Raw genomic sequence first — 23,119 nt, forward strand, 5'->3', positions numbered from 1 at the left:
TATTGGGATGACTTGTTGTGATCAGCCTTTTTGCTTTTTTTAAGTGTCTGCAGCACTGTAGATCATGACCTCCTTGACAATTATCAGCATGAAACTCCACCTATCAATAGTATTCTCAGCAGTTTTCATTAGAGTTTCTCACACATCCAGCATTTCTAAAGAGAGCATTAAGGCTTTACAATTGGATACGACAGCGGGAATACTCAAGAAAGAACAACCTGTAATAAGTGGCAGAAGTCAAATGGAGATTATACCTTGTGTTTATATAGCACCTTTTAACCTAGTGTTCCTGAGAGTAAGTGAATTTATTGGAATGCTCTGTTCACCACTGCTTCTATGTCATGAGTCACACCAGCTGGTCATCAGTGCTTAGCCCTGCTGCGCAGTAACCAAAGTGAAAGAATGGAGCTGGGCTTCCCACATTTGAGGACCCTGACAGACTTTCTAGCCAAAGACTAGCATAACTGTGGAATATGCTGAAAAAGTGAAATGGAAACAAGGTGGACTAGTAGGGCTAGTGCTATTGTACTCTGCTGACTGCTGGGAGGGGCGTGAAGAATTTTATATCACTTGTGGAGCTGTTGGCATTGCTTCTTTTGATACAGATTTTTCTCATGTAATCCCATGCTCTGACATCCTGGCTTGATGTATCATCTCAATAATGTGTGAAGGCTGGGGAAATTCAGTGAAATGGCTGTATTTTAGTACTGTGTCTGTCAAGGGAAAGATGTCAGTCATGGGCTGGAAAAAGCAAAACAGTGTCTTATCACTAAATTAAGACTAAATTCTACACGAAGTCTAAATTAAGACTAAAATTCTTAATTATAGAATTAAGTTGGAAAAAGATCTTTAAGATCATCAAGTCGAACCGTAAGCCTGACACTGCCAAGTCCACCAGTAATGTCTCTGTGTGAAGACCTGTGCCTCCATTTTCAAGCTCTTCACTCCCGTGAAGAGTCAAGCATTTAACCTGTGTTGAGCACAAGTTGTAATTCTCATTGCATTTCACAGTGGAGAACCATTTCCCCACATTCCAGCAGCGAAGTAGAGGTGAGGAGAAAGGAACAACAGTGAAACTTCAGTTCCTGCCTGAGGAGATCTGTCATACCAACGAAGCAATTAAAATGACACCTTTAAATGAAAAGTTCATACACTTACAATGAATTAATTTAGGAGATTGCTGTGGCTATGAAGAAAGATTTACAATTGATCATTTAAATGTTTTGATTATTAGATCTGCTGATGCACTGCTTCATGAGATGACAGCTCTTCTACAAGTGGATTGAATCACTTTCCTCTTACAAGAGATCACAGGGGCATCTTATTGAACTGACTGGTCGTCTGACATAGGGAATATTTAATTTTGTAGCAGTAACAGTGATTTCAAGTCAAGTGGAGATCAAAAATTTTTGAGATAGGCTAAGCATCTAAATGAAGATAACTGGTAATCTTTACACATTTTAGTTATTCTTATTATGCTTGGCATCACTGTTGCCAGAACCATCATTTTTCGGATGTCTAAACAAAAAGATTAAGGATTGAATTTGTAAGTAAGGCTGCATTCCTTTCTGTGATGGTCTTGGCACAGTCAGAGCACACTGACACAGCTGTGTTAGGAGACAGCAATGGTAGCACTGGTTTGCATCTGCTTGATGACTAGTAGCATCTGTTTGATGATTAACTAAAGGATTTCAGCCGTTAGAGCTGTCAATCCAACACTTTTGAGGAGTGCTAAAATAAAACTGTGCTACCAGAAACTGCTCATTTTCCCTCTCCCTCCCCACTTTTGATTTACTTGACTCTCTGTGTCCTTGCCGATATCTACTAGCAAGGCTAATGCATTATAAACTCTGAAAAGTGAAGCAAGTGCCTGTCATTTTTTTTGCACAACAGATGTTCCTGATCAGGAATCAGACAAAAGATCTCATCACTCTTCCTCTGAGCAATTTAATTTGTCTGTTCCATGGCACACCAGCCACCTTCTGTCTAGTGACTGACGTGCCCAAGTCCTACTTCATTTTAGGATCAGTTCCTTTATTCTTACGGAATTATTAGGGTTTTTTTTCTTTACCAGAGCAAAGAGAGTGGAAAAAAGGAAATTGCTTTATTGCATACTCTGTCACGAATAATGCATCATAATGAAAAGTAGCCAAATCCTATTTCAAAAATAGGAAAACCAAGTACTACATTTCAAGAGGTCTAGAAAGTACTCTAGGAACACTTTTTTGAAGAAATAGCAATTTGGATTTGATGGTGTTTCTTTAGCAGTTGTAAGGCTCAGAGGGATAAGCAGTGTGTAATCCGTCAGATTCTCATAATGCAACGCAGCCAGGTGGAAAAATTGATATATTTTTAAGAAAAGTTTTTTGCTGTGGATCCATTTCTCCACTCCTTAATCATGCAAGATGTCCAAAATGAGTAATTACTGGGGGGTTTGCTTGCTTTTCCATTTAGTTTGATAAAATTGTGTCGCTTTGTTGCTATTTTGTAGTGATGGATGGGTACTGCTGGTGATGTAAATTCTATAGTTACTCTATAGCTAATTTCCCAGTTATTAGCCCAGCACAAGAGACTTTTTTTCCCCATGCAGGGGTCCTGGCTCTGCCACCTGACTGATCTAGTACACCCATGGGGCCATCATTGCTCACCCTGCAGAGGAGGCTGCAGATTGTACCGCGTGTTACTACCAGTATCTGCCAAAAACTTGCCTGGAGGTAGAGGCAAGAGAAATTTGCCTTATCTTGTGCATGTAGCCAGCCCTCCACAGAAACAGCAGCTGCTGCTACCCCATTTGTTACTACAAATAGTAGTTTCTGTGGCCACAGTCACAGCTGTCAGGTCTGATAAATGACAAAACTCTATTTGACGAGCTTATTGTAGTCTGTCACCTGTAGAAAGAGAAACCACTCATAGGACCTCTTTTCCATTTGGCAGGTTGACAGGACAGAAGTGATTCGAACCTGTATAAATCCTGTGTTCTCCAAGCTGTTCACGGTGGACTTCTATTTTGAAGAGGTGCAGCGGTTGAGATTTGAAGTCCATGACATTAGCAGCAATCACAATGGACTGAAGGAAGCAGATTTTCTTGGTGGCATGGAGTGCACTCTTGGACAGGTAGGTATTGCTGCCATTCTTCCCTCTTGTCACTGATCATTTGTGTGTATATGAAATATATCGCTTTATTAAATGACTGATGGGTAAGATTTGTCATTTGTGACAAAATTCTTAATCGGTGCTTTGAACAGGATAATTAAAAACTTCTGCTGATTTGATTTACTGCTGTAGTATAACTTCAAGTCAGCCAGTGCTACAGGAAACTGAGCATCAGTGATTGGCCTTGTGCAGTAAGAGCCCAGGTTCGTTACACCGGTTATGGGAAATAGACTGATTTGGGAGAAAATTGCTGTTCCTAATGTTATATGTGATTTAAAGCAAGTTCTAAGTCTGAGGAACGTTTACAAATATACTTTATTCACATAGGGTAGTGCCTGATGATGTGACAAATAGAGAGATAGGGTTGGATTCATTTCCCCAACTCTCAGTCATCCAAGAAGTAGCTGTCTAGACTAAGTTACTCCTCTGATTTCCATCTTTAGTTCAATGGAGGGAAACAGACAGTTCTAGCAGTTGACTCATTCCCATCATAGATTTGGATAAATTGCCATCAGGAGATTCCTGTCTGTCCCCATCAGTTATCAGGAGAGTCTAGACAGCTGGATTAGAGTAGATACCTAACTTCTTAGATGACTAAATTTAAGGGTGAGGAGTCCTACCCACAGGATCAATATCTAGTGGTCATCAGAGCCAGGTCTGCAGCAAATTCCTATACCACTGACTGGCAGCACACTACGGTGTCCCAGGTATCACAGTTTATTTCTAATTGGCAGACTTTTCATTATCCAGCATCTTGTAACACCAGCCTTGGCTCTGTCCATATGGCAATGCAAAGGATGGTCTCAGTTTCACTGAGCTGACAGTAAATTTGTTCTCTGCTCTGTGGTCTTGGGTATCTTGTGTGGCCAGAGCAAGCAGTGCTCTTGCTTAGGTTATGCACTGCAGCACTTCCATGTAAGTTTGTAGCCTGAATGCTGTAGCTTGGTGTGGAAGAGATTGCAAAGCTTTTGTTTCCTGTTTTCTCACCTTTTGTTTTTGTTCCCTCAGCCCTGCATATCAATCCCTTTAGTTTTTTGTCCCAAAGCCATCAGGCCAGGCTTGCTGAAAGAGGATAAAGTCCTCTAGGCAAGAGTATTAATATGAAATATATGTATTTACAACCTTGAAAACTCAACATGAAGGTATTGGCATTTAGTGCATTTACAGTGCACAATGAAGCCTGTACTTTCTGACAGCCTTTTTGCAGCCTTCATCAATGAAAATAAGCTATCCTGTAACACCAAGGAGAGTGAGAAACAAAGAAAGAAGTTATTACAATGTTCTTCTCACTTAATTGGCTTGAAAATGAAGGGGGGGAAATGTCATTGCTGCTGCCTGTAGCATAAAAGTCTTTATAATGATTTGATCTCTATAAATAGCACACAGCTGGGTTGGCTGCAGTCTAATTTTAATGGTAACCAAGAAAAAGTAATAACAGTGTGAAATCTGTTCACAGTAATGTAGCCTTGAGACTTTTTTGGTGAGTTCCCTCCCCCCTTTTCTAGTTTTTTAACTTTACATAATTCCTTAGCTGAATTAAAAAGCCAAAATGTCATCCAAGCAAAGCCATTATGAGGAGTCCAGTGCTGAAAATCCTGCAGCACGGGCTGTGCATATGTAGTTTACACTCATGCCTAGCTGTTTAGTGTAATTACAGCATTTTTTTAAATGATGATAATAAGAGTTGTGGCTTCTCTCGAGATAATTTTAGCATGCATTTGTTGCTTGACATAATTTTTAATGCCTGGATAAAACATGATTTTGTGTTAAGAGGCTGTGCCCGCCCATCAGTTCACTTTCCCACTGCAAGTAGGTTTTATCTGAGACATCCAGGCAAGCTCTGGATTTTTAGGCATAGCCTGAAAGACTGATTTCCTCCCCGCTGCCCATAAATGTGACAGCTTCTGTTGCTCTCTTCTAGGTAATAGTTGCTCTAGAAGAGATTCACTGCTGCTTTTACCTTTTTGTAGATCCTAATTTAGATGTGTAGTAAACCTGCATTTTTGCCTGAATCGTGTAATACTCCAAAGTAAAAATTAATAGGAATAATAAATACTGGGACAAGCAGCGTGATTATGTAGTAAGCTGACAGAGAGAAGTGAGTTCCTCTTTCTTCTGATCTAAATCTTAACATGCAGCTGGTCCAATAGATACAAGCTAATTGAGGCTTGGGGTCTTGGATGAGAACTGTGGTGAAATAAATTCTTTGGGAAGGTGTCATTACTAATAGACTCCTAAATGCTGTAATAAATCTGTGTCCCAAGCGAGGGATAAGAGTAGTGACTTGTAGGCTGTTAGATCCTGGACATACACAGTCTTGTGACATCCCATGGGAATTTCAGCAGGATTTATTTGTACAGCTCTTGCCAGGACAAGCCAGTTCTGTGCCACTAGTGGTAAACACTGCAGTTTGCAGCATCCTGGCATGAAGTCAGTTATACCCGAATGCAAAGACTGTAAACATCAATGGGCATTTCATATGCCACAGCGTTTAAACAGTAGAACAAATATTTGTGGGTAGATACTTGCTGAATGTAATTAAGAAAAAGTCAATGTGCTAGATAGAGATATTTCCTTAAAGTGGTTTGTTTTGCCTGTCGTGTTCAAGAGTTGCCCTTTCAAGTAAAATAACAGCAGATTATCTTTTTGAAGGGTTTGAGGAGGAGGAGGAGGGTTAGTGCAGGGTTTGGGGTGGGGGGCAGGGAGGGGAGGTGTTTGCTGTGTTTTTAAGTACTAGAAGTCAGTTCCACTCTTTCTACATTCCAGCTAACCAGCTTCTTCAGTGTCCCAGTAACGTGCTGAATTGCAGGATGTTGATAAATATGTACTGTGTGCTAGTCAGATCAAGAAAGTTCTAAAGGTTGAAACTTCAAAGAATTTTTCCTCAATTAGTAGCATAATCTTAAAATACACTTTTCAGTTATGTTTGTTTATAAAGTGGAGTTTCTTATGGAACTTTACATTGTGAGAATGTTCCATACTCCAACCAATTAAGCTATCCGTGGTGTATTACTTAAAGTCACATTGTTAAATGGTAGGTTAAGGTACATAATTAAAAACTATGCATTTTTAAAAGAGGTTTTTCTGTTTTGGTATGTTTTTTTTTAATTTTACAGCTAATTTCTAAGCAACTGCACATTATTAATATCTAATAATAACATTTTTAACAGTTAAGTTGGGCAGTCTTACCATACCTACTTAAGCAAAGATACTATACTGTGATGTGCTGGCAGCCTCTCAAAGATTATTTTGAATTTGAAGCATTTTAAAGAAATTATGGGACACTTTTTTTCCTTTTTTTTTTTCCTGGAACAATGCTGTTTTCTAAAATACAACAGAGCATGAAACATCCTTTATCCAGACACATTTGTGAAAGAAGTTGTTTGGGCTTTACCTTTGGTTTTGGTTTAGGCTTAGGAATATGCCTATAGAAAGAGCAAATGAACAATCTCTGAGTTAATATTTCTAAGTTTTACCCTAATTTTAGGTATCTGTGCACAGAATTCCTACCTGGAAGACATTTCTCATTCAAATTTGAACACTCAACCTGCTAGTTCCAAGAAAACCTGTTAATTCTTGAGGTGAAGGCTAAGCCTGGATAATTTCATCTCACGTGAAGTAAGTTTGAGGAAGATACTATTGAGAGCTGTCTGAGGCTGAAAGTGTAGACTAAGCAATGACAAAATAGTGAATGTGTTTCAATTGAGCTTAATGAAAAGCTGAAATTGGAAGGAAAGTTTAGTCCAATTTGCTTGCAATGCCACACAAGGAGGTAGCACAGATATTTGGGAATGTGTCCAAATCATAAAGTAATTTAGTCAGAAGGGATCTCTGGAGTTTCTAGTTCAATCTGCTGTTCAAAATAGATTACAGCACCATGCTCAATGGCTTGTCCAGTCTTGTTTTGAGTGGCTCCAAGGATGGAGATCTCACAGCTGCTCTGGGCTTTGTCCCAGTGCTTTGCCCACCCCCACAGTAGCAATGGTTTGCCGAACCTGGGGTTTGCCTGCCCCAGGCCAAACGAGAGAAAAGCATAGCTAGAATGATCCCTCACTCCTAAATCACATGGAAACATTTACAAATACTTAGAAGCCTTCAGCTGGCAAAAGAACATGTGAACTGGCAAATCAAAAGTAAACAAAGCAGGTATGATGTAGCTATAGATGGTCTTGCTCTGGAGGGAGTAATAGCAGGTTTCTTGAGCTGCTGCACTAGGTAACAGCTCTCATCTCTTGGAGGGGCAGTGTTGGGGCAGAGCAGTGGTTCTGCACTCTGCTTTCCCCTACAGCAGAAATGGCTTGAGATCCTCTGCATCTGCCCACTAGTCACCTAGCTCTTTGATTCACTCTAAGTATTTGCTATTCTTCAGAGGCACCTGTGTATCTTTGGAGTGATAAGCAGTGAAATCACAGGCAAAGAAAATCAGAAACAGTAATATTTTAACTGGCTTTTGTGGCATCACTGCATAAAGGTGGCCCCTTGTTTTCATGCAGGTTCTTTAGGTGCTGTGAATCAGCTCGTGCTTGGTTGTGGTGTTACAGATTTTGTCTGTAAGGAGAGGCAGTCTTCCCAATCTTTTTCCCCTTTGCTTTTTCTTTTCACTTCCTGTCTCCAGGAAAAATGTTGAAGCACTCACCCAGACTAATTCCAACTGAATCTAATCACTGAAGCTTTTTTTAAAATTTTTTCTGTTGCTTTTTGATTGTCACAAAATCTGGGATTGTTATTTTTGAGAAGCAGGTGCTAGATTTATTATTTTGTAATTTAGTGGTTTGGGCAGTTTCTGTCCATCAAACCCAATTAAAAAAAAAATCTTAGATGTACAAACGCTCTCAGAAATGTGCAGCCTTATTTTCATCGTATTCAGTCAAGATGGCAAAACCCAAATTTCTTTTCTGTTTATATTAGTGCATTTGTATGTTCTGAGCCTCTCCAAGGCTCTCTTAGTGCAATTGTTTTGGTTTATAAAGCATTGAAATACCATCAATTAGTACAGTAAGGGATCAAACTTTCTAATAATGAAAGTTGACTTCTCGACTACAGAGGAACTGAGTATCAGGAGGGTGGCTTTGAACACGTTTTTCCTCTGAAATTTTGCCCAGAAGTCTCAGACAGATCTTTAAGAACTCACAAAAATTATTTCAGTGAATAATCATTTTCTGACAAGAACTAAACAAACTACATTGCCAAGACATTCTTGATTACCACTCAGCTGTGCCTGCAACATCACTAAATTATACGAACCAGTTTGTTAAATGCTGTGAAGCATCCCAGCTTTGCAGCGTGAGCCTTTGTGCTTTTTCTTTCAATACTTACCAGGGCTGGTCTTTGCCATTTTCAAATTTTCACTTGCATTCATTCTTTTTTTTTTTTTTCTTAATGTACAGGAGTGTTAAAATATTGTTAAAGTTCACAGCACCCTTCTTTGCTCAACTAGTAGCGTGAGCAAAGAAAACTGCAGAGATGCACATCCCACCAAGAACCTTTTCAAGTATTATTTAGAGAGAATATTTCCCATACATGCATTTGTGTACAAATTATATTAAAAATGTTCCTTCTCAGCAACAAGTGATGCTGTTTCTTGTGTCCTTTAAATAACATATGCCATTAGCAGATTATGCACTTAAAAATGCTGACCGATTATTAGTTCGGTTTCAGTCAATGGAATTCCCCTCGCTCTTCAACTGGAGGAAGGCTAAAAGAGCTGAATGCACCTGAATTGATTAAATTGAAATAGTCTGTATGAGTGTATTTCTTTAATAAACTGTTGACTGCTGCTGCAGTGCAGAAGACAGAGGATCCTTTTTTTTTTTCAAGGAATTTGAATTCTTAAAGCTCATTAGATGTCTGGATGCCTCTTTAGGTATCTAAATACCTTTAAATACTTGGCCTTTGATCTCCTCCAAATGAAGTTGCTCGATTCATTAGTGGGATGAATAATGTACTTTATTAGATATGAATGTCATTTTCTACCAGGGCTGACTCAGAGCACGAGCAAATCATCAACGCAGTGCTCTTCTCTAACTTTAGCTAACCATCTAAACACCTCAGTTAGCCCCAGGAAGCTCTTGGTTTGCCACTGCAGCACAGGCTGTAAGGTTTTTCAGTTCTAGATGAATCTTGCCAGTCAAAATTAATGGAATTACTTGTACAGTTTGTACTGCTTTGTTTTTACATACTTTATCTTTTTTGTATGAATTACTGTTAGCAGTCTTTAGAAAAGCAATTTAAAATTTAGTTTTCTATTATAATGAGTCATTATTATGACTAATTACAAAAGGGCTGCAACATTACTTGCTAATTAAATTCAAAGACCTTTTATGCTATTGATAAGCTATTTCCTGTAACAATGTCATTGCCTCTTATGATAGGGATATCTTTTTTCCTCAGTGTTCTCTTTTGATTGACTATTTTCAGGTACAGATCTTTAACAAAGACAGAAGAGATGTAATTCAGCTGTAAATAGACTGTGAGCTGATCAGTGCTATAGAGAACAAAAGAAGTCCTGAAGAGCGGGGAGTATAGTACAGAAAGCATCATGTGTCCCTAGAGGATGATTATAGCAATCAAACTGAAGCTCTCAAGAAGCAGAGAGTTCTGTGATCAGTTAGACAAAATTTAATTTCAGTATGGACATACACATCTGAACTTGCAGTCTTGTAGGGATTTCTTGGTATTTGTGACAGGGTGAACTCCTTCCCAAATTTTTTTTTTTTTTTTTTTTTTGCATGAGAATGTAGTAATGTCACTTGCTTCTACCTGTGTTTGGGTCCCTTTTCATGTTGAAATGTATCATGCTTTGTGCATTTTTTACCATCTGCCACCATTCATGGAAATTATTTGGTGGGTTCAGAAGTGGCTGGGGGATAGGTAGCAAGACAGTCAAGCACGTAACAGTTGTGTAAACCTTGCTTCATCAAAAACCAGCATAAAGATGAATGTGTGAAGGAGGAGAGACCGTTTTTACTTTGATCCAGAGCTAATTCAGTTCTTCTGCCCTTGCTTAAACTGGCCATGTGCCCACACAGGTGAAATGTTAGTGAAGTCTGTCATTTTATATGTGTGGGTGTTTAGAAGCTTACAGTATTTGACTTAAAATGGATTAGAACAAAAGCACACTAATGTTTTAATTGACAAGCTTCAAGATCCATTTTACAAATGTTAAATCTCAAATTATTTGTCTAGCTGCTCTGGTTGTACCATTCTACTTAAAAGAAAGTATTACAGTCCTTCATTTGGGAGATTTTGCAGCTGTGAAAAAGGTGCTTTAAAGATTATACTCTATACAAAAAGGGGAGAACTTAAGAGACCGTGTACAGTAACTAGTAAATACTTCCAATGCTGTCATGTCCTCAGTTTTACATATCACAGAATCCTTCTCTTGCTGTATAACAAGGATGAGTGATTTTAGAAACACAGTCAAGTAATTTTAATTGTATGTGTTAAAATCTCTGCCCCAACTTGGCAAGATAGCAATTGCTTGTCAAGAAAGGAACAGAACTTAAATAAAAGATGCTTTAGGTTAGGCCAGCTGTTCATTTTAACACCTTTTATAGCAAACAATTTAAAAAGCTTATAGCTTCAGGAGGCTCTGAAACTCATTCCAATCCACTGTTTTAGAAAGGCAGGTTGCTGTATAGGGCTGAGTCATCTGAACTTGGAAGCTGAAGTTCCACAAGTACTTGTCTCACTTTTTGAATCCAACCCAAACTAGTGTTGTAAAGACCAAACACAGTGGTTCCTTACCAGAATTTTGTAGGACAGCCCAAGAAGTCTTAAATAGCATTCATTGTCTCTCTATAAGCAGTGGGGGGCAAGCAAAGAGGTTGACAGTAAGGTAGAGACAGGCATCTTATAAAGTGGATTTGAAGCATTTATGTTTTAGAAACTTAGTTAAATGACAGCTGCATTACAGGAATTTGAAGAATCCCCTTTGAAAAGGAATGTGTTCACTTTTCTAAATTGAGAAAAACAAAATTAAAATATGGAAGGCTGATGTAAGGTTGCAGACTCAGTTTTGTCAGTTTGGGATATTAGGTGACACCATCTTGAGACACTAAACCATAACAAATAACTGAGGCAAAATGCTTGGAAAAGACAGCTGCAGAACACAGAATTAGTCCTGACTGACATTTAAGGAGGGAGGAAGAAGAGCTGTGGTTTTGTGAAACAGAGAAATGCGGTTTGGGCAGAATGTGCTGCCTTGCTGGCCTCACAACCCCCACCACGGGGAGGTACACATGCTACATTAAAAAAAAAAAAAGGATGCTGATAGCAGAGCCACTTGGGAAGCACATGCATAGTGTGAACACAAAGATGAGAGATTAGCTCAGAGAGGTATGGTAGAGGATCAGTAGGTAGTATCACAGCTAAAGGTCCGTGGGTTAACAGTCCAAAAGCAACTGGAATGTGTTCGTGACACTTAAACTGGAGATGGGTGAATAAACTAACGTGATGTCAAAGCCATGGACCAGCCTGAGAGCTTACAGAGGTCATTCTGCAGCTAGAGAGGTAGTACAACTGCAATCTGGAAAGATGCAAATTCAAGTAGTGCCTAGGGGAAGAGGGCAAAGTAGTGCTCATTGAGTTAGAGGCCCTGTCAAGCCCTGGAACTGATCAGGGATGAACATCCACTGGAGGGCAGTTAGATGTCTAGAGAATAATTTGCAGATTTTTGCAACGGTTGGTGAAAGATTCAAGAGACACTTTTGGAAAGAGTCTGATAGCTTCTTTCCTTTCCTTGATATATCGACACAGTTCTAGGGGAAGCTGTTAGAGAAACACTCTTGTTTCTACATATACCACTGTTGTTTGGTGGGAGATGACTTCCCCAGATTCAAAGTTGAGTTGTGTGTGGCACCAAGAGTTCTGCACTGGGCAAGCGAATGCATTTAATGGCAAAGATCCAGTCTGTGTAAAAGTCTTTGTAAAACATGACTAGGTGTTTTTTGCAGTCCTGAAAGGAGTTGGGTCTGATAGAAGAAAGTGAAGCAACTGTGGAAGTCCATATGACAGGAATAAAACATCTGGGAGAAGAATTAACACATGGGGAAATGGTTCTTCAGACAAAGCTATTTGTCTTTCTATCCCAACTGTCAAGGAGGAGATGAAGAGACTTGTTCCAGTTGTGTAGTGTGGAAGGAAATTTGTGCATAACCTGGCTGTCTAAATAACCACATTTGGAGTTCCTGTCTGATTGGCAGAAGAGGCTGGTGTGAATAAAGAATTTGAGACATTGGAGGAGTTACTTAAAATGATCCTAGTCTTCTAGTTTTGTAACCATAAAGCCAAGTTCCGTGCTCTTTTACATGTCACTTAGCAGAGTGTTTGGCCAGTCTTTGGTTCTATCAATATCAGAGACCAGTGGTTCCACATGTCACAACACTAACAAAAGCCAAATGTCATAGCGCATAAATAGAAGAGGAGCTATGGCCATTATCCGTGGACATTTTGAGAAGCCCATTATTATACAAGATATTATACAAGTCAATTTAATTGGAGCAAGTAAATAAAACTCACAGCATTCTGATCCCAGAAGAAATGTGGAGTGTGACCGTCAAGCCCCTGCTTCAGCGTAATACTTGGCAAAGTTGAGTCAATGCTAAAAGTTCAACTTGGACCAGCCCCAACTGTCAATGTAAATAGGACTCCTCAGTATGATATATGGGAAATATTTGATCCTGCCAATGCTAAATCACTAGGTTAAAAAGCCATATTGAATATTTTTCCAGAGTTTGATTTCTAAGCATTGGGAATTCTGTGGTATTATTGAAAGTTATCCCTTGATTTAGTTAAGTAAGGACCACATAGAGAAATATGTTTCAAAAGGTTCTTACGCAAGACAGGTAAAACAGGTCATTATATTTCACAGCTCATCTTACACAGTGCTGATTAGTCGCGACTCAGGCATAGGAGAGTGCAAACCTTCATCAGAGTCCTTGTCTCTGAGTAACTGCTGAGCAGCGTACTGTACACAGCTGGTGTCAGTACCCCTGTGCTTTTATCCAGTGTTGCATCTGTTCATACCTTTAAATAAAATTTTAAAAAATAAAGGACCTTTTATATATTTTGCATTGGAAATAGGATCAAAGGATCAAACATGTGACTCCACATTTAATTACAGCAATATAGAGCATCTGTTCAGATCTGTCCTTTACCTATTTGGGCTTGTATGTAATAAGGCAAATTAAGATCATCTTTAAGGGAATTTCCCCCCCCTGTCTTACCATGGAGCTGATATCATTTAGCACCACAGACCAGATGATGTTCTGTTGAGATGGTTGCATATTTGATAAGGAGGAATCACTTCATGTGCCAAGCCTCCCTCTCTAAAGCACAGCAGTGTCTTTTATGTCCTGTTCCTATTTGCACCTCTTGCAAATGTATTCCATATGAGTCATGTTTCTGGACATCAGTCTCTCTCAGACCAGAACTGGGCAGTAGTGGTTGGAGCTGCAAATAAGCTTAACTTCACTTCCTAAGTCTCTCTTAGCCTCGCCTCTTAAATCTCTGAGGATTCTACATCCATTTTTTCACTTGCAGGTCATAGTTCTAATAAAAAAAAAATAATAAAACCCATGTTCTGATAATGTATTGGGGTTTACTAGGACTGAACTGAATTCCATCATCTGTATTTCAGAAAGGAGAGCGACATTTCCTTTCAGCGCTTTTTCACATCAGTTTTGGACAAAACACCTTTTTCTGTGCTGTTAAAGTTTTAAACAGCAAGTTTCTGAAGTAGGAGTCAAACCAAAGACTCCTGACAAATGGAAGACTTGTAGTTAATTACCTTCTTGTAAGCCATTTTGCAAGTTCAGTCATCTCTGCAACTCTGAACATAGACAAATGCTTTCTAGGCCCTCGAGTTATCATTGTTTGTGACTTGCTGTCTGGCAATCAGGTCAGCAAACTGGTTTTATTATGATGTTCAGAAGATGATCTACACTGATACAAAACCAATAAATACTACATATAATTGATGGCAGCTTCTTTAGGAATGGCTCTTTTAACCAATGAGAGCTGCCTTTTGTACCGAGCATGAACAAAAAGGACAAGTTACTGCTAAGGAAAATAGATTCCTTGACAGTTATTGCAATCATTGTCTGCTGATCCTAAATCACTAATTATAGTTTGAAGCAATTATGTTGGCACATTGTTGCCAGATGGAAGATTCATTTTACTGGCCGCTTAATTAACAACTGGTAAATGGTTGCACGCAAATACAGATATTTACATATGCAGGGTGCTCACCGTGTCACAACAATGCTAATGGCTTAGAGAGCAAGTCTTGTTAATGCGATTTACTAATGGGAACATCAGAATAAATTATCTTCTCTGGAACTACCAGCCATCTATCTGCCACCTGCATGGGAGCTCCTGAGCTTCAGGTTTCTGTCTGCCCAATGCCTCTTGAAAGCTGGGATGCTTTCCAAAGCTCCAAAGAGAGCTGTAGGACTTTGGGTATTTCAGGGGGAATAGCCCTTCTGTTTCTAAAGGAGGTTAAATGAAGGATAAGTTCCCATCCAAGTTCGATCTCATACCAGTGATATATATGAGAATGGTTTGAAGGCTAGAAAACATGGACAAAAAAAAAGGTAGGATAAACTTTGGTTCTGTAGTCTAAAAAAAATTGTGGAGATTTGATGTTAGTCTTCAGCCATAAAGATTTCCTGAGAGAGGAAAGGAAAAATATTGTCTTACTTATTCACGGTCCATTAATTAGAAATAATGGGCTTAAACTGAGGAGAATTGGGTTAGCTGTTAGGAAAATATATTTACAGTAAGGATAATTAATACCATAATAAATTGCCTGAGAAGGATGTTTCCCTCTACCTCTGGATATTTTTAAGAACTGATTAGACACACATCTGTCAGGTAGAGCTGACCCAAGTGTAACTGGTCCTGCATTAGGACTGAGAAGCTGGACAAAGTGATTCTGGATGTCCTGTCCAGCCCTTTGGCAAGCCTATGATCCAGTCTTGTGATGGCTCTCCTTGTGAGCCTTGTGAGCCTGTTTAAGACTTGCTTCTGTCCTGTGGATTCCTCTGTCATGACTGCTATTCTTGCCTTTCTGTTAGTTCAGGAAACGGATGGGAAGAACAAACATGGTTCTACATGATCATGCTAGGCTAAAAACTACATCCTTTTCTCTCCTATCTCACAGCAACTTTTTTGCCTGTCTGTGGCTTTGCATTACTCACACTTGTCCAGCTCTGGCCATTAGCTACTGATGTGGTTTGTTGCTGAAGTGTGTATGATGCCCAGGACTCTAATGAAGGGCCTGGAGCCATTCTTTTCCCTTGATGATCGCCTCTCTTTTCAAATAATACTCCTGCATACTTTGCCAAAGATGCCTATTTATGGATCATGTTATTTGAAGTGGTGTAGATTAGCCATCCGCGTGAAGCTGTCCATGTAATGTTGGATGTGGGAACAGACTGTATCTAGTATAAAGGCTAAAATCCAGAGGTTAGAGGTTTTTTCTACTGCAGAAGGAATATTTTGCTCAGTATCTGCACAGCACAAGCCTGCTGCAGCACTGACACAGTAAAAATAATGTTGTGATTCCTAAGCTGCATTTGGAATTACCTGTACATCTGTCTACATTTTGAGTTTCTTCAGTTGAAAAATAAACTAATACAGTATTTACCTTACAGAGAGAAGGGAATTAATGTACTGGGATAACACTCTAGTGTTCTAATTATGCACTAGTTTTTTCCCTTTTCCAATACTTTTACCGGTCTAGTTTTAAATGTTTCAAGATTGTTAGGGAAATGTAATTATTATTGATATAGGAAATAACATCTTTTGTCAGCATCACTCTGGTAACATTTATTTGAAATGCATCTATAAATCGGTCAATGGATGAGTTCACTTGTAATGCTGCGTTCCAGGGGATGTCTGGTACCTGTAAGCAAAGGAGACAATTTTAGAATTAAAACTGTCAGACAGATTGCTTGCTTCTGTTCTGAGTTTAGAGATGCTGATATTTTGACATAAAACAAATGCCTTCTCTTTGAAATGGAATTCAATTTCCTATAAAAATAAATGGGGTTTGGAGGCATCTCTGATAGGTGTGCTGTGCGCAGCTTCCCTGTATTGTCTTTAAGTCTATTCAAAGCTTACTTCTGTCCCACTGTTGCAATTGTGGCAATAGTTGAGAAAAATATGAGATGTGGTTTCCACTATTCTGTTCAATTCAGTGAGTTGTGCTCTTCCTGTTCTTCTTGACCTCATCTACTTGCTCTGTCTTTCCACAGTATCCTGCCTGTAGGCTTCCTGAGACACTGTCTCAGTTGTGGTCTTGCTATGCTAACTCTGATTGTGGATTAAGACACTACCTTGACCAAAAAACCCAAGGCAACAAAGAAATGAAATTGCAGCAGTGTATTTACTATAGATTCTAATTTCTTCTCTTTGTTTTGATTTTTGTGCAGATTGTCTCTCAGAGGAAACTCTCCAAGTCCTTACTCAAACATGGGAACACAGCAGGGAAGTCATCTATAACAGTAAGTCAATCAGTCTTAAATACACTCTTATTTCCCTGTTATTTAGAAATATCTTACGTGACTAATTGTCCCTAAAAGTACCCTGCTAGGTCACCAGAACAACCCTTGGTTGAGAAATGTATTTAAATTGTTTATTTATCAGATTACTGGTAGGGTTTCTGACAAATGTTTGTTGTAAGGAAATGGCAACAAATAACCTATGATTTCTACAAAAGCCACAATATTTACTCCTTCTACTTTTAAGGTAATTTGAGGACAGCAAGATAGTTTTGCAGCTTCAACTTTCAGTTGAAGGTCTAGAACCTTCAAAAATTCATTTTGACCTGCTTTGATGTGCAGAAGAGCCTTATGGTTTTTGTTCCTTGGACTTTTTCCAGTTTCTAAAAAAAACCCCTACAAACACACATGCACCCAGCAACACCAAAGGCAGAAGTTTGATGAGATTAGGTATTTTAGCTGTGTTGTAATGCAATTATGGAGTGAATAGTTATAGCCTCCAGTGTATCTTGAAATCTGCAAATCAATGTATTACCTCTCTTCATCTTTCTCTTTGCTGGCTTGTTTGAGAGACCAAGCTTGTCTGCATTGAACTTGGCATGCTTGTGACATTTGCAGCTCTGCATTAAGACAAAGACTATAATAAAATATTCTGCTTTAGGGATCTCTGCTCTGTTGCCTTGTGGGATTGAGAAGGATTTTTATCCTTGATGTGCAATTAGCCAGATGGGTTACTTTTGGCTTGATTGTTTTGAACCTTTTTCCTGCCTTCAGCCCCAGAAGAGACAGCAAACTGAGAAATAATACTTTGTGAGAGCCCAGGGAATTTACTTAGATGTCTTCCTTGATGCTTGTCTGGGAAGGGACTTGCTTAAATGCATACAGTAAACTCCTTTTTGGTCTGGGGTTGGAAAGGAATTCCCCACTCACCTGGCTGAATACCACCAGGAGATAGTATTGCTCCCTAAATAACTTGATGTGGTTTTCCTGATGGGTTTATCTTCATCTCATCCATCCCCGTGGTGCTCTGGACTCCCATCCTGTTCGAGGAGGAACACGAATGAGTTTCAGACTTGTGAACACACAAATGCTCTAATTTAACTGAAATCATTAGGCTTGTTCTGGCAAAAAATAATGCTCTGTAATAAACAGAAGATGAGAGAAAATGAGTTAATAGTCCCTGCTGGTCGATCACTGGATGTTAACCACGAAATATGGACCTCAGTTACTTGCTTTGGCTTCTGGCCAAAGCAAGCTGACTTTACTTCAATGAGAGAAAACTGACCTCAGAACAAAATTATTGTGCAAAAAGTTTACTGTCTCAACAGAAAAAGTCACAATGGATTATTTATCATTATTTCTATACCGGGGGACATACCATGCGACTGTCAAGTATGGAAATTACAAATACTAACTTGTTCAGTGTACTGAATTATGAGTTTTTCATGAGATTTTGGAAGCACCTGTCTTGGCATGTTTGTCTGAGGAAATACTACAGTTCACTGCTGTGATGTGTCACAGCCACAAAAGTCTCAACTGAGGGAATGTTGCCTAATTTAATTCATTGCAAATTAATGTAAACTTTAATTAGTGATTTGGGTATTGAGAAGCAAATGCAATAAATAAACTCTTAGGGAAAACACCTTTCATCCCCTTTCCCTGGGCTCAACTTCAGTTCAGATACTTCTCCAGCCCCTTTCGTAGTCCCCACTCCCTTTGCTTTCACTACATGTTATACTCAGCCACTATGGTGAGGTGACAGGTGGCACAGGAGGGCAGGATCAGAGCACAGGGATTTCATTTTTGCTGCTCTTTGTTTCTCATTCATTTTCTTTGCCCTGCTATGGTCATTCCTGCTTCAATGCAGGCTTACCTGCAGGTGCAGGCCTTCAGAGGTACTTCCTGTGGTGTGGAGCACCTCCTTCCACGAGTACATCCCAGCTGCGTCCCCAACAACACCCCTTTCTCCATCCCAGCTGCATCCCCAATAACACCCCTTTCTCCATGCCTCCTCCTGGACCTTCTTTAGAGTGGCCTCACGGGCCTACGACTGTTTCTGACCTTGTGCTTCCTGCCTCGAGGAGCTGCCGCCATTTCTGTAACGCGTTCACACAGAGGTGCCATATGCACCTCTGATGGGTTGGTGATTTGGGGGGCAGTTTATATGTAGGTGCTACCTGCTGACAAGCCAGCTGTGACCAGCATGGAGCTGTTCAGAGCCTCCACAAGCAGGTCACCCCTGCAGTCCCTGCTACTAAACACCTGCCAGTTATGCCCAGTGCAGACTCTAAGATATTTTTTTTTCAAAGAAAAAATAAAGATAGAAAAGGTCTTAAAAAAATCCCAGTGATACTGAAGGTTACTGAGCTGTAGACAGCCTGGGTTTTTACTGGGAGCTGGGACTGTACCAGTAAGCATCCTGCACTGCAGTGCTCTGTCTGCAGCTCTAACCCCAGCAGCCTTCAGCTGGTTTAAAGAATAGTTGGGATGTCCCAGCAGCTTCCAGAGGACCTGGAGTCCCTTTGGTGGAGATGATCTGAGCCTAGTCTGGGTGCAGATGTGGCTGTCAAATGTGTGGCTGTGAGCATGAAACACCCAGAAAATAGGTTCTTTGGCACAATTTTATCTGTGGGGAAAATATTTCCAATAGGGAAAGATTTTATAACTGTCAAATAGAATATAATGTGGTTTGTTAAAAGCACACTTTAAGTGCAATATCCCAAGTTTGGTTAGTACCTTCTCTCCACTGAAGCACTTCAATGGCTTAGTCAGGAAGGTTCTTTTGGTTGGTTTTGCTAGCTCTTTTTTCTAACAAGATTACACAGCACAGTGACTGGCATTAGCATGGCTTGTGCCATCTGAAAGAATCACACTATATTTATTTTAGTATTACTTTCTTTTAACTCAGTCTGCAGTAAATGGTTTTGCCACTGTAGCTGTTGCAGAAAAACTATACCAGGAGAGTGGTCCTGCTGCAAATGCGCCTTTCATGGCAACTAATTACAGAGGACTTCACTCCCTTTACCATTTAGCTTGCCAAATTATGCTGAAGCACCATAAAAGTAATTCAGCTTTAGACTTAAATAACAAAACTCTTGTATAGCTTTTTTTTGTCCCCTTGACATTGTAAAACTGTGGAATTCTGGTCTGCCCTATCTCAGGAAAAGTATTTGGTTAGAGGAAAAGGATCCCCAATGGATGTTGATATCTGTCCATCAGCAGGTGATTGATAAGGCATAGTCGTGTGATACAAAGTGATTCAGGTTTGTAGGCTTAACAAGGTGCCCCCCATCAGCTAAGCAAGGGATTAATTGAAGCTCTTAGCCCTTCCTGACTGAAAAAAAACCCCAAACCTGTTAACTTGTACCACACTTCAGTTCCCTAATGGGGTCTACACTCTTCACACTGGAAAATGGCATCTTTTCCCCCGTCATTACACCATGCAAAACTCAAATGTAGCTTTCCATTTAGGTGATTGCTGAGGAATTGTCTGGCAATGACGACTACGTTGAACTTTCATTCAGTGCACGGAAATTGGATGACAAGGTAAGCTGCTTGATATTAACCTTACTGAAAGATAGAAGAATGCCCGCAAATATGATTTGATGAGATTTTCCCCGACAGGTATTTTTTGCCTTATATTATTAAACACATCAGAGATTTCAGATGAATGTTCACAATGAGGCTTTTCTTGTGTTGCAAAGTAATTAAAAAAAAAAAACACCTCAAGGGAATCTGATTAATACCAAGACAATTTAATTACGCTAAAACTAAAACGCTTTAATTATTTAAAATGCCACAGATCAGAAGTGCAGAAGTGAGCTTTCTATAAGTAGTCAAAGATTTTATAGTATAAGCTTAAAATAAAGCTGGAAAACTTTGCAACAGCTCAGTCATTATATACTTTATAAAATGTTGTTTGAATGTGAGAAAGACTATGGTGTATTTGTTAAAACCTTTTATCTTTTTAATAAGAAAACTCTCCACTGACTCAAAAAAATGCTTTTCATTCTAAGGATTACCTCTTTCTGAAAATAATCTCTCATTGTTTAGCAATATACATATAATAATTACCTTAAGGAACACACAGCCTGAGAAATCCTGGAGACTGCTTGTAAAGCACTATTTCTGTTATTTCAATGGAATAGAAAGCACGTCTTTATTTGAGGTAATCTGGGGAATATCTTTGTAATTAATAGATGTCCTAAGACTGTGACCCTCTTTAAGTAATAGGGCTTTACATATGATTGAAAATCAGATTATTTCAACTGTGCTTGATGACAATACCAACCATTACTCTATAGTCTCTTCCTATATATAAAGTTGTTTTTAATTAGAACTGTATGGTAACACTATAGAAAAGTTTGTGATTCTGATGGTCTGAGATTTTGCTTGTAAACCTTTGACATGTGAGTAGTTTAAAATCAATTCACTGAGGGTACTTTTGGATGTGTGCATCAGATTTTCAAAATCAAGCCGTAACAGGTGAATAATATTTTCAGTTGAAACTGCCAGGAAAACTCAGACAAGCAAAAAGTACAGAGAAAGATTAATGAAACCAGAATTTATTTAGAAAATATAGGTAAATAACATTTCTGCGCTGAGGATCATTAGCAATCATAAATGATCAGGACCTTAATTTGCTTCTCATCTGAAAGATGAATAACCCCTTTCTTCAGAGTTGCTGGAGTATTAAGGTTTCTGAAACATAATTTATTTAGGTGTCAAAATGTAGCTTTAATAGCCTCTATTTAGACAGCCATCTTTAGGCCTGATTTACAAAGTTCTACACAAGTTTCTTCCTATCCCACATGCTGTCACACCTAGAAAAGGGAAAGGGCATGTGCAGCAATGTAAGATTTCACTCAGTCATTCCTTTTCCATAAATGTAAAATGGAACCTGGTGTAAATATTATAATTGGTTATGGCTCTTGTTGGTACAAATTAAATGGATACTGCCAGAACATGCTTCTGAGGCAGCTCTGTGTTTTCTAATTAATGATAAATTAAAGAGGATACACTGCAAGAACATTATCGTTCTTACCTTTTTAATATGCCCAGTCAAGGTGGGTTTCATCTATTGAAAAATTCCTAGATGATGCAGTGTGCCATTCAGGCAATGACTCATCATGTGTGATCTGAATCAAATCCCCTATCTTCAGCTGATGAAAATCACTGAAAGCCTCTTACAGTTCAAAGGAGTCTTTCAGTTTCCTCCAGCTAGAGGCGTAGCTCTAAACCTGTCTGACCCTTGGTTTACCTTGTCTGTAAGAAAAAGCTATGGCTTTTGCTATGACTTATAATGAATTTTAACATCAGCAGATGCAAGGCACTATTAGTAATTATTATTATTATTAATGTTTGGAATTACTTAAATTGCATGGTTCAGCCATTGATGAAAAAGCTCCAGTGTCACATTAAGGTAAAAATAAACCATCAGAGAATTGAAAAGAGCCCATGGTTTTGCATGTCTCTCCCTACTTGGAGAAGTGAAGACTGGAGTAAAGATACAGCATCAGAAAAGAAGGCTTAGGGCTGAAACAGGCTTTGGAGTCTCACGAACAACAGAGGAAGCCTGTTAGAGCAGTCATTCATGCTCTGCGACACAGAATCACCTTTGTAACCCCAGAGGTTCCTGCAGTGGTAGCTGTAGGGTGGCTGAAGACACTTGGAATCCTAATGTCTCAGGATGAAGGAAGGGGGTTGGGGGCAGAGGTTCTGGATATGCTTTAGGGATTAAACAAAAATAAATTCTTTTAATCTGTTACTATCTGTGGTATCTTGAATGGACAAGAATTTTCTTCCTCTACACTTCAGAAGAAGGCTCCTTGAAAGGGGATCCAGATTGTGGTCTGTAAACCCATGAGTTTCTACCACTAAGGAAAAATAGATGAACAGCATATTTTTGGCAGATTAAAGAAAATTTTTTGGTATAATATACCAGGCTATATATGTTTGTTGTATTTTTTTACTTTCTTTACATAAAACTGCAAGAGTTTTAGAGAGTCCATAAAACAAGTAAAGCCGACTCAGTTTTTCTTGGAGGGGTGGATGAAACATTCAGTACAAAAATATAGAAAAGTCACAGGTATGAAAGTTTCCTTTAGTTAACTGACTTTGCAGAGATAAAGGGTATATGTTTTTATTGCAGTGCTTGTTTGGAAGGTATAACTGCATTTTCATGTTTTATTGAAGCCCAGTCAGCTCAGATGGCACATCTTTGTTTCAAGAGATCCACTGAGAACACTTCACAGTGGAACAATAACTTTTGGAAAGGTTCTATTGCATTAATAGCTGTGTCACAATTACCATAACAAGCAGCTACGTTTTTATGATAGCTATAATAAATTACGAGCACCGAGGCAGGCAAACTGCTTTTCCTGTTCTGAGGGAGGCAGTTGTTATTGCTTGGGAAAGATTCACCAGCAAATGTCTGAAAAATACAAGCTAATATTGCTTTC

The 23,119-nt window shown here is 39.1% G+C and overlaps 1 protein-coding gene across 1 annotated transcript in view; it reads left to right on the forward strand.

The window, feature by feature from the left end:
* Positions 1-3,035: 3,035 nt before the first annotated feature.
* CPNE4 (copine 4) overlaps positions 3,036-23,119 on the forward strand; it is a gene marked incomplete at its 3' end in the record, with an annotated part of 116,808 nt that continues 96,724 nt past the window's right edge. The window contains exons 1-3 of the mRNA XM_084260413.1: positions 3,036-3,114; positions 16,590-16,661; positions 20,130-20,204. Coding sequence (XP_084116539.1) covers positions 3,094-3,114; positions 16,590-16,661; positions 20,130-20,204 — 168 coding nt within the window. The 5' untranslated portion in view covers positions 3,036-3,093. The remainder of the gene's footprint in view (positions 3,115-16,589; positions 16,662-20,129; positions 20,205-23,119) is intronic.

The sequence above is a fragment of the Gallinula chloropus genome, assembly GCF_964237585.1.
Source record: "Gallinula chloropus genome assembly, chromosome: 2".
NCBI lineage: Eukaryota > Metazoa > Chordata > Aves > Gruiformes > Rallidae > Gallinula > Gallinula chloropus.